We start from the raw sequence: 12,602 nt of genomic DNA on the forward strand, positions 1-12,602 counted from the left end.
AGAACCTTGGGAATTGGAAGAACTCCTTGACTACGGAGGGGGCAAAAAAATAGAAAAAACCCCAAATCCTACAACACCCACAACTGGCTGAAGTTTGAGGGAAGAGAAGATCAGACTGGGAGCCACCTCTCCCGAAGGAGTGGCAAACGGGTGTGCTTGCTGTTCTTGACCGGGCCTGCTTGAATTATGCTCTTTTGTGGAAGACCCTTGTGGAATTTTGGAGCTGGAAAGAAACAGCAGCGTGGTGCGGAATGGACACTAGGCATCAAGGACGGAGATAAGATGAACAGATCCTACCGGGGGAATTAAGAACGGAGGGGGAGAGAAAGAATAAAGAGGGCTTTCTTTCTTTCTTTTATTTTATCTCTCTGTCTCTGTCTCTCTCTACCCTCCTCTCCCGCTCCACTCTTTGCAGATGTGATTGTTTTGTCTATCACACAGGGCAAAGTGGAAGACAGTTCTCGGTTGGGGTGGCGGGAAGAGAGAGAGACGCAGTGGGTTACAGGAGCCCATTGCAGCTGGATGCCTTTCGGGACTTCTGCAGGGAAAGGACTCAGAGCGAGAAGGCTGCCAGAGAAGGCTCGGAGGGGCAGGTTCGGAGCACTACCCAGACCCCATGCTGCCCTCACTGATCCTCTCTCTGCTGTCTGTCCTGGCAGAAGGGGCCAGCCTGCAGCCAATCAGAATGAGCCACCTGGGCGTCTGCCCCAACCAGCTGAACCCCAACCTCTGGGTGGATGCTCAGAGCACCTGTGAACGGGAGTGCCAAACGGATCAGGTGAGTGCCGCAGCCTGCAGCTTCAGATTCCAACATCATCCCAGCTGTATCGTAGGCCTGGCCAGCAGGGGGTGCTGCTGCTCTCTTTGGATGAAATGCCCTTCTATGGCAAAAGGAGGGTGAATAAAGCAGGTTGGTGGCAGGGAGGAGGAAGACGAGGAGGGGGAGCTGCATAGCTCAGCTGTAGGGCACATACTTCCCATCTAAAAGGTGCCTGGCATTTCTAGCATTGGTCACTCCCAACTTTCCTAAGATGAGTCAAAGCAGACAATGTTGCCCTCCATGAACCAATGATCTGCATATCTTCATATGGTCATAGGCTTTATGGCATGCATGAAGTCCATTACAGAGTCTCTGGCTTTCCTAGTTCAAAAGGATCTCAGTTAACAGGTCCAGGAGAGATCCTTGCCATGCCGTATAGATCTAGGAGAGATCCTTGCTGTAAAACAGAAAACATGGACTCAGAATTCAACATGCACCCAGTTCTCAGTGCAGGAGTGTGAGTGTGTGTAGGGGTGTTCCTTGCATTTGTTCAGCAGCAAGCACTTTATGCATGCTCAGAGAAACTTTCTCATTTGGAGGCTTCAGAGACAAGTGCAGCTTGTTCAACTACTGTACTTATGTCTTCATTTTAGGGCAGGGTTATGTAAACCCCTGGGAGGGCTATTCCCCCGTTTAATAGCTGTGCAGTGCAATCCTATGTATCCTACATGCATCCTATTGAATTAAATGGAATTTACTTCAAGTAAGTGTGTGTGTAGGCTTTGCACCTTAATCAGCTTTCCATCTGCCTACATCCATAGAAAAACTTCTTCCTTATGGACATATGCAGAAAGTTGTGCTAGTATGAAGCTTTTCTCGCGCACAGACCTTTGGAAGTCTCCCTTGGCCTTTAGATATGTTTTACACATGCATATCAGTGCCCTAGTTTTGCTGCTGCCACCTTTTCGCATGCTGTTCCCTAAAGCAGGATGATTTGACTGAGCGTCTGGATGAGTCGCAGAAATAAGAGAGTTTAATCACGCTGTTAAGGGACGTAACACCCCTCTTTGCTTGACGGTGTGGTTGTGCCAGAGGCAACTCTACCACGAGGAAATCAGAAGGGACTGTCTGCTCAGGTGGTGGTGGATTTTGGAAGCTTGCTCTACCGTTACTCAGAGCAAAGCAGTCGCTTCAAGTAGCTGGTCTGGGATGGCATTAAAGGGTAGCAAATTCTAGTGACTGGGTTTATTATTGTTGCATTTTCTTTTACTTCCAGGGAGAGGCACTTGGTGGGATTTTCTACTTCACGTGCCAATTTATTTTTTTTGCCAGCCTTGGGAACTATGTACCTTGATGGTTAAGATGATAAGAACCTTCACTGTTCTGCCTCAGGCAGCAAAATGTCTTAGGATAGTCTGGATGTCAGAATGTGAGACATAATAATTGTTTTGAATAATTGTGACCTTTTCCTGTTGCCATAGTACATTATTATTATTATTATTATTATTATTATTATTATTATTATTACCATCATCATCTAAAATTTAATGCATTATTTATTTACAATTCAATCCTATCTTTCCTCCAGGATGTGTGATATCCAAAGTCTCCTCCTCTTTTTCTTACAACAACCATCAGAGTTAGTAACAGGCCCAAGGTTTTCCGGTCACTTTCATGGCTGAGTGGGGATTTGAACTGGAGTCTTCCCACTCCTGGACTGATACAGTAACCACTATATAGGAAGCTAATTCTGTACCTTCCCAGGTTGGAAATCTTTCTTGTGTAGCACGGCCCTCAGAGTGTGAGGGAATTTCCCCTGGGAGGTGTGAACGGTTGCTAGAAGGCCTATACAGCCCCCTTCCTTTCCTGCCTCTGAGGGATACTTTCACTACAGAGGCATTTAAATATACCACACCTTTTGCCTTTGCTATCGATTTTCCTGGTCCCTCATTACTGGAACTTGAATGAGATTTGTTTTTTTCAGTTTGCATGTTTACATCTGAGGAGCTACATGCTCAAATGGCATGACGTGTGCTATGTTGTTGGATCTGGGAACTGGAGACGTCTTCAAAACTAGCATTTTTTTTCCACGTGGCAAACTGGAGACGCTTTTTTCAGTTGGGATCTTAGACAAACAGGGAACAATCCTATGCGTGTTTAGATAATGCATATCTGTGTCATGGGAGGCATCATCTGTGAAAAAGCATTCTCTCCTATGTGAGTGAAAATGCCTCTTTTTAAGTTGAAACAAAGGATCGTGAGGCACTTCAAAGTAACAAATTTATTCTGATATAAGCTTTCATGGACACTGTTCACTTCATTAGAGGCATGAAGGGTTAACTTCAAATTGGTAGCTTTATATACACATGCTGGGAGGAATTAAAATACAAAAAATGTAGACAGTGATTACGTTGACAGTTGCCATTCACAAAACGTAGTTGGGTGATAACACACACATCATTGCAATGGTGATACGGTCAACATATGTAGTGTGATTTAAAAAACAATGATACTTTTGTCCTTATTCAAACCATGGGGGGGGGAAGTTGAATCGATGAATTGTACCTCAAGTTGGTATCTGTCTGTGAAAATCATTTGTTCAAGAATGGCCATCTTAAGGTCATTCACAAAGTGTCCTAAGAGGCTGAAATGTCCTTTTGCTGGTTTCTGATCATTGCTATTCCTTCAAATTTATGTAGATCAGTATTGTGATCCAGACCCTAGGGTAGATCCATCAAACAACCAGTTCAGTATGGTGAAACAACTGCAGCTGATCTGGGGTGGGTTCATGATGTATGTTCATGAGAATGCCCTAAAATACTCAATATTGTAGCTTTTCACATTTTGGCAACTTATCCAACTTAACTTTTAAATCCAGTGTTCTGAGACTGATCTACGCTAACCTTTGGATATCCTTCACAACAAAGCATGCCTTAGAGGTGAGGAGGACAGCTACCTCCATTATTTATATTAATCATCCAAGATTAACCCAATAGCAACCCTTGAGGCCTTCAATCTTGGAAAAAGAAAAAGAGAGACTGTCCTGATTCACATGTATTGAGGAGCCACCATGAATGAATTTCCCTGTGGGACTTCTTGTTGCAGCGGCAGTGGTGGCCACCATTTTGAATATTTGAGCCCATGGGCTGTTTTAGGGTTGTGGATGGCTTGTCAATCAACCCACCCTTGCTGGGTTTGCACATAACAAGAAGCTACAGTGCGCCCCTGCTGCAGCTCAAATATTCAAAATGGCAGCCGCCATCTAAATGAGAAGCCCCATGTGGAAATTCACCCACAATGGCTTCTTGTTCCATGCAAACCAGGCCACTGTCTGTTAAGAGGCCAGTTGCTGAGTAGCAGCAGTTAAGATACAACTATTTTGAACATTCAAAAGGCCTAAAGATTTTTGAATGCTGCTTATGTTAGGCTGCAAACCAGAGGAGGCCCTTAGTCTCTCAGTTTTGTTCCTATGAGTTATGTGACATGGAGCAAGAGAATAACAGGGTTTAGTGAAGGATTATAACTTTTTTACACACACACATAAACAGTATAAAGCCAGCTTCAGGCAGCAAACTTTTCATGTTATGAAAACGCATCACATTGTTAGTTATTGGCATGGTTATTGTTGTATTTTTTTACTGCTAGGAATAGGGAGAGTGCTTGTGGGATGCTTATTTATTTACCTCATGTGCTAAAATAACTTGTCTGACTTTGGGTGCCTGAGTGAGGTGGCATTTACTGCTCTGTCACAGGCCCGCTTTTGCTGCAATGTACAGCATGGCACAAGCGAAAAAGGGCGGCTCTCTGTCCAGAGGAGTTTGCAGTCCTAATGACAACGGGGATCCACAGATGAGTGCATGAATTTTGTTTCAGCTGGAGATGAGGATTAAAGATAAGCACTAGAAACAGTCAGCCTGGAGGTGCATGAGGTGGGGTGGACGAAGAGAGAAATGTGGCACCACATAGGTATTCTGGGATGTGTTCAAGGCAGAGTGGGAGAGTGCGCGTTGTTGTTTATAGAAGGACTTTTGGGTGGCTGACGTGGTTTATTGCCGTAAGGGCAAACTAGGATTTCAGACAAGTTACCGTTTCAAGGGGTGAAGGTGCCCACCTCAGGAGAACTGCTCCAATGGGTTCCTGATCACATGGACCCCCTTGGACATATGATTTCCTAATGAAGATGGCCACGTGCAACTTGTATTATTTGTTTGTGCTGTAGTGGCTAGAGTGTCAGATTGAGAGTCAGGAGATCCGGGTTCTAGTCCCCACTCAGCCATGGAAACTCACTGGATGACTTTGGGCCAGCCACAGACTCTCAGCCCAGCCTACCTCACAGGGTTGTTATTGTGAGGATAAAATGGAGAGGAGGAGGATTATGTACGCCGCCTTGGGTTCCTTGGAGGAAAAAAAGGCTGGATATAAATGTAATAAATAAATAAATGTTTATAATACTTCTACACCACTTAGTATAATAAAGTCTTTAAGTTGTTCACACCAAAATTCATATATCATACTATATAAAAACAATATTATAATAATTAAAAACGCTAATTAAAGGAAAGACAATAAAACAGGGCAGTGTCACACTCCGTTATAGGTCAAGGAAAGCTTGTGTAAACAAGTATGTTTTCAAGAGACATTTGAAGCTTGCCTCAGTTTCAGCCTCTTAAGCCGCATGTGGGAGTGTTCCCCACATGAACATTGGAAGAGGATGGGGAGGCGCACAACCACCCTGTTCAGACGACTCGCTAAGCTACAGTGGTTTTGAGATAAACATTATGGCTTAGCATGTCATGTGAACCATTCCAAGCCATGTTGGCTGCATAACCACAGTTTAAACAGGCTCACTAACCACTTGCTTCAAAAAGGGTTAGCGGCCTAACCAAAGCTTAGCATGTCGCCTGAACAGGGTCATTGTCAGATGTGCTCGTAGCATTGCCCTGCTGCCCCTTCTGCACATAGAGACCCCTTCTTGTTAAGAAAAAGTTCATGAAGGTCCCAGTTATATGAAGCAGCCATTTTGTTCTTCGCCTAAACTGATTTATGAGGTATAAAAAAGGTCTCCTTTCAAAGGTTGGGGAAGTTCCAACGTTAGGCAAGCCATATTGTAAATGGGCTCACCTGATGCCTCATGCACAACTCAGTGGCATGTCCACAGCAAGCCAAATAGTTAAGAACATCAGAAGAGCTCTGATGCTGGATCAGACCAAGGGTCCATCTAGTTTAGCGCTCTGTTCACACAGTGGCCAGAAGTTCATCTCTGAACCTTCAGAGAGCATGGGTTAGTTTTCACATTGCTAATAAACTTCTGTCTCTGGGCTACGCTGGGGGTTCATATGACTGGATGAGTCTTTTTTAATCCTTTACACAGATGTCACAAGGAGACCATATTTCTTCGACTGTAAGACGCCATTGATTGTAAGACGCACACTAATTTCAGTACCACCAACAGGAAAAAAGCTTTGATTCTAAGAAATAATAAACGCACCCACAATTCTAAGACGCACCCCTTTTTTAGAGATGTTTATATGGGGGGGAAGTGCGTCTTAGAATTGAAGAAATATGGTATATGTGGGAAGTTCTTATGGGGGAGGAGTATTCCTTCATGCATGTCCTCACCTGCTGAGGTACAGCCTACATACACCCTGGTTGTCCCCTCAGTAAATGCTAGGCCTATACCACATCATATTAGGACTATAAGCGCATTTGGTTGTGCCTTAAATTAACAGTGAATAATATTGTAGTCAGTGTACCATATGATATTACTTCTGCAGAGTTTGGGGGATACCCCTTCCCGAAGAGATTTTGAAATATTCAAAATTCTCTCTCTCTCTCTTTGTGTGTGTTTATACATATACATACATGCACACAACATCTGGAATGCAACATTGCACATTAATTATAACAGTACATTTTTTATCTTAAAAAATGAAATGCCTTCTTCATTCAGAACTGAACGATGTCCACTGGCAAAATGGCCTATTCAACTGTTAAAAAAGAAAAGAAAAAGAAGTAATCATTCAGTAAACTCCAGAACAAATTTAGGTCACAATCCTCTGCATGCTTGCCTGGGACTAAGTCCCATCATGTGGGGTTTCCTTCTGAGTAAACTGGGCTGCATCTTTGTTGGAGAGTAACACTTTAGAACACAGTTGGAGGAGTTTCCCGTTTGAATGCTCCTCCAGGTCAAAAACTCATTGCCAGTAGAAAGCTAGCATGTCAGGGCAGACTAGCACTATTCCCTATGAAGTGCTAGCTTTCTTGGTGCAAGGAGTTGTTTTTTATTTCAACAGTGTGGAGCATTTAGACATGCCATCTCTGTCCCAGTTTGCAAGCTGAAGGAGATATGCATCACATACTTTTTCTTCACATTTTAATGTGTGCTCAGCAATAGTACTGTGGTATATCCTACTTCAGTGGTTAGATACAAATCCAGGATACACGTGGGGCATACCTGCACCACAGATTTAAACTGGTTTTAATTGTCCTTTCCTCACCTCAGGGAAACTTGGAAACTGTAGTTCTGTAAAGGGGGTGGGTTTCTTCAAGCCCTGTTTAGACAATTGCAGGGATTCTCTGGGAGAAGACATGACAATAGAATTGAGATAAAAAAAAAAATCATTTAATAGTATAGTTGTGCCCTTTTCAACCTGCACAGATTATGAGAAATTAGGTACAAGAGAAGATTACGTCCCTATGCAAGCACAGTATTTCCACCAATTGGGAAAAAATCATCTTGAGAGGCTATTCTAAAACCCTTGGGTAAAAGAGAACATGACTTGTTAAATATTGTATTTTCACACACAGTATGATTTTGTATCTTTGAGTCTCTCTTAGCTGTTGAGTGCACATGTGAATTTTATAGATGCAGGATAGCCAGCAGAAGGGGATCCGTTTTACAGCAAATATGCATTCTAAATCATTTTGGTTTTACATTCAAATTACAGGCATGGGAAAGAAAGAAAAAAGACATTTTCAGTGACATGTGAAAATACCCTAAGCCTACATATCCTAGAACAATTTAGTCTGTAAAAGTGACAGTTAAACAATGAAGGAGCCATCCTCACTAAAGGACACACCCAGTTCTCACATAAGGTTGAATTGCAGGTTAACCCTGGGTTGTTTAACCCCAAAACAACACAGAAGAGCCCTGCAGGATCAGACCAAGGTTCCATTTAGTCCAGCATTCTTTTCACACAGTGACCAACTGGCTGTTGACCAGGAACCCACAAGCAGGACACCCTCCTGCCCATGTTCTCCAGCAACTGGTGTAAATAGGCAGGCTGTCTCTGCAGGTAGCTCATAGCCATCAGGACTATTGATCGCCTTTTCCTCCAGGAATTTATCCAACCCCCCTTTTAAAGACATCCAAATTTGAAAATGCTGAAGTACAATTCATCAAGAGATTCAAGTCTATTTCCTCTGGCCTGAATAAGGACAAAGGTGTTCTTTGTTTTTTTATTAAATCACACTACATGTTTATTGCCTCACCATTACAACTGTTTAGCAACCTTTCCTTTGTACACTCTCCAGTTGATTTCCTACTTATTGCTAAGGAAAGGAAAGGAACCTCTCGTGCAAGCACTGAGTCATTACTGACTCTTGGAGGGACGCCAGCTTTCGCTGACCTTTTCTTGGCAAGCCTTATAGCGGGGTGGTTTGCCGTTGCCTTCCCCGGCCGTTATTACCTTTCCCCCAGCTAACTGGGTACTCATTTTACCGATCTCGGGAGGATGGAAGGCTGAGTCGACCCGAGCCGGCTGCCTGAAACCAGCTTCCGCTGGGATCGAACTCAGGCCGTGGGGAGAGTTTCAGCTGCAGAAACTGCTGCTTTACCGTTCTGCACCACACGAGGCTTCACTTATTGCTAAACTAATGTTCAATCCTAAAGACCTGGTCCCCCACCTCCCATTGAACATACAACTTGGTGTAGTGGTTAGAGAGCTAGATTGGGACTGGGTTCAAATCCCCGCTCAGTCAAGCTCACCGGGTGACCTTGGGCTGTTCACTTAACCTACTGGAGGAAGGGCAAGATAAAATCGTAATAAAAGCATTCGTATTTCAAATTAGGCTGCAATATGATATGTGACCTTGCAAACTAGTTGATCTATTTCTGCATGGTCTATGACATTATTTTGCATTTGTTTTGATTGTTTTATAATAGTTTAATGCTTCACTGTAACTGTTGGGAGTGGTGATTTAGTTGCAGATATTTTGTTAAATTGCTATCTTGTAATTTTATTTGAAACAGATTGAATTGTATGTAAACTGATCTAAATAGTTTTTTTTTATTTTACTGTTCATGGTGAAATATTTTGATTGCACTGAATTGCTATTTTTGTTACATATTTTGTCATTGGAGTGATTTGCCAACTGCCTTGAGGATAGCAGTGTAGAGAGGCAGCTTACAAACTAGAAACGAAAACCATTTCGTTTCATTGGGGAGAGGCCGAAGCCTGGCTCAATGTTCGGCGCCTCTGGTAGGGCTGGAAACTTTTCCCATTTGAAACACTGATAGATGCTTCCAGTCAGTACAGCGCTAGATGGGGCAGCGGTCTGACTTTGTATAAGGCAGCTATCTATGCCCTTAAGACCCGGTTGATGCCAAGAAGGTTGCAAATTCGCCTGACCTTAAAACATTCTGCTCCTGCTTTCCCAACAGGACTGCGAAGGCTTCGAGAAATGTTGCACCAACGTTTGTGGCCTGCGGAGCTGCGTGGCTGCCCGCTACGCCGACGGAAGCCTCTCCTCCCTGGAGCAGGTGCAGGAGGCCACCTGTGAGAGTTTCGTGTGCACCCAGCAGGGCTCAGACTGTGACATCTGGGACGGGCAGCCCGTCTGCAAGTGCAAGGACAGGTGTGAGAAGGAGCCCAGCTTCACCTGTGCTTCCGACGGACTCACCTACTACAACAAGTGCTACATGGACGCTGAGGCTTGTATCCGGGGCATCAGCTTAGCCGTGGTGCCCTGCAAGTACATTTTCACCTGGCCCAACACCAGCCCCGTGCCGATGGAAACCACCGCTTACCCGACTCCTGGCGCGGCTGCTGAGCTGCCCATCCCGCCAGCCCTCTACAACAACCCCTTCCACCAGTCGGTCTACGTGGGCGGCACCGTCAGCTTCCACTGTGACGTGAGCGGGCGGCCCCGTCCCGACATCACGTGGGAGAAGCAGAGCGACCACCAGGAAAACTTCATCATGCGGCCCGACCAGATGTACGGCAACGTGGTCGTCACCAACATCGGCCAGTTGGTTATCTACAACGCGCAGCCGGAGGATGCCGGCATCTACACTTGCACAGCCAGGAACTCTGCTGGCCTCCTGCGGGCGGACTTCCCTCTCTCGGTCATCAAGAAGGAGCACTCCAGAGGGGAGCCGAGGGCCTCCAGTACGCCACAGCTCCCACCTGGCGAGTGCCTGAAGGAACCCGATAAACAGGACTGCGAGGCCCACCAAGTCCGCTGGTATTTTGAGTCAAGGAAAGGCTCCTGCACAACGTTCCGCTACGGCGGGTGCGGGGGCAACCAGAACCACTTTGACACCTACGAGGAGTGCCAACGGGCCTGCGTCAGTAACACGGTCAACCTGTGCACCCTTCCGATGGTGCAGGGCCCCTGTAAGAACTGGGAGCCCCGCTGGGCCTACAACCACCTGATGAAGCAGTGCCACTCCTTCATCTACGGTGGCTGCGAGGGCAACGAGAACAGCTTCGACAGCAAGGAGAGCTGCGAGGACGTCTGCCCCTTCCCCAAGACGTTGCAGTGCAAAGCGTGCCGCCTGAAGAACAAGATGGTGTTGAGCCTCTGCCGCAGCGACTTCGCCATCGTGGGGAGGCTCACGGAGATCATCGAGGACCAGGACTCCGGCATCGCCCGCTTTGCCCTGGACGACGTCCTCAAGGACGAGAAGATGGGCCTCAAGTTCTTCAACATCAAGTACCTGGAAGTGACCTTGACGGACATGGACTGGAACTGCCCCTGTCCCAACATGACCACTGAAGACGGGCCCCTCATCATTATGGGCGAGGTGCACGATGGGATGGCCGTCCTCGACCCCAACAGCTACGTCCGGGCCGCCAACGACAAGCGGGTAAAGAAGATCTACGAGCTGCTTGAGAAGAAGACTTGCGACCTTCTCAACCGCTTCCAGGACTAGTGCAGGCTGCTGCTGCTGCTGCTGCCGCCCTTTGTGGAGAAGGGATGACGGAAGACAAAAAGATGTCCCTCCCCGAAGATTCGGCCATTCTCTTCTCATGCCGTTGCAGCTACACAGGACTGGCTTGGAGACTGGCAGGGCAGATTCTGCTACCCCTAGAAAACCTTCATATCAAAGCCGGTGAGAGTGGAGGGGTGGAATGCCGACTCCCGTCCGCCCCTCAGGCCAGCTCTATGGACCACCCTTTTGTTTTAAAATGTTTTCAGTTATTATCGCGATTCTGTTACAGTGAGCTCCATTATGCTTGTAACTACCTATTGTCTGTTTTTGTGTGAGCTGTAATTTATCTGTGCCTGTGACCCCCCCTCCTCTCCATCCCGCTCCAGCCTATGTGAAATTAATAATAAAATAATCCTGTGTTTCTTCTCCAGTTCACAGTGGAGGCTGCTATCTCCCCTGCCTTCCCTTCCTCCTTTAAAAGCACATTCTACATTTAACCAAGTATCGCAGATCTTGAGGACTGGCCTCCCATTCAATAATGGCAAACGGAGGAAAGAACAGGGTTAGAGTAACAGAGTGGTAGGGCATGGTCTGTTAGAGCAGTACGACAGTAGAACCAATGACCTAGGGAGGTCGTGGGCTCTCCCACATTAGAGGCATTCAGGAGGCAGCTGGACAGCCATCTGTCAGGGATGCTTTAAGGTGGATTCCTGCATTGAGCAGGGGGTTGGACTTGATGGCCTTACAGGCCCCTTCCAACTCTACTATTCTATGAAATGTGAGAGGGACTTAACTAAGGATGAAAGGACAGTTGCTAGAAAATTAACAAAGGCTGTATTTGGCCAATTGTATTGCAAACAAGCCAGGAAGCCTCTAACTAACCAATTTCCAATTTTATTCGAACCAGGAAGATACAGTTTCCGGGTTCGGAACAAGGTAGAATATCAAACTAACTCCTAACATTCTGGCTTGTTTCCAAGCTGATACCCATCATTCCCTGGTTCAGACAAAACAGGAAACTATGGTAAAGTAGTGGCTTCCTGGCTCATGAACAGGCACGTCTCGTTTGTATCTTGACCTATGGAGCTAAGATACGATTGTCCGAAACTCCAGAAGTTGCTGAATGAGATAATGACCCCCTCCGCTTTGGCAATAATAGGAAGTGTTAATGTGGTTACTTCCCACCACCACCACCCCCAATTCGTAGAAATCCATTGTGTGGTCTTGTTCTCAAAGCAACCTATGGGCCCACAGGGGAGCTAGCCAAAGCAGAACCATCTGAATGCAACAATAAGTTATATGCAAAGTTGCTTCTTCTGCATCACTTAATTTATTCAGATAATCAAAATTGAGGTTACTTTGTTGGGTGTAATACTGGATGTAAAAGGAAGGAAAGGAACCTCTCGTGCAAGCACTGAGTCATTACTGACTCTTGGAGGGACGCCAGGTTTCACTGACGTTTTCTTGGCAGGCCTTATAGCGGGGTGGTTTGCCGTTGCCTTCCCCAGCCGTTATTACCTTTCCCCCAGCTAACTGGGTACTCATTTTACCGACCTCGGGAGGATGGAAGGCTGAGTCGACCCGAGCCGGCTGCCTGAAACCAGCTTCCGCTGGAATCGAACTCAGGCCGTGGGGAGTTTCAGCTGTAGTAACTGCTGCTTTACCGCTCTGCGTCACACGAGGCCC

General features: G+C 46.0%; 1 protein-coding gene across 1 annotated transcript; it reads left to right on the forward strand.

Moving 5' to 3' along the window:
• Positions 1-11,346, forward strand: WFIKKN1 (WAP, follistatin/kazal, immunoglobulin, kunitz and netrin domain containing 1). The gene is made up of 2 exons (XM_063143569.1): positions 1-778; positions 9,423-11,346. The coding sequence occupies exons 1-2, from the start codon at positions 617-619 to the stop codon at positions 10,914-10,916; spliced, it is 1,656 nt and encodes a 551-aa protein (XP_062999639.1). The 5' UTR covers positions 1-616; the 3' UTR covers positions 10,917-11,346.
• The last annotated feature ends 1,256 nt before the right edge of the window (positions 11,347-12,602 follow it).

This window comes from Elgaria multicarinata, chromosome 17 (genome assembly GCF_023053635.1).
Source record: "Elgaria multicarinata webbii isolate HBS135686 ecotype San Diego chromosome 17, rElgMul1.1.pri, whole genome shotgun sequence".
NCBI lineage: Eukaryota > Metazoa > Chordata > Lepidosauria > Squamata > Anguidae > Elgaria > Elgaria multicarinata.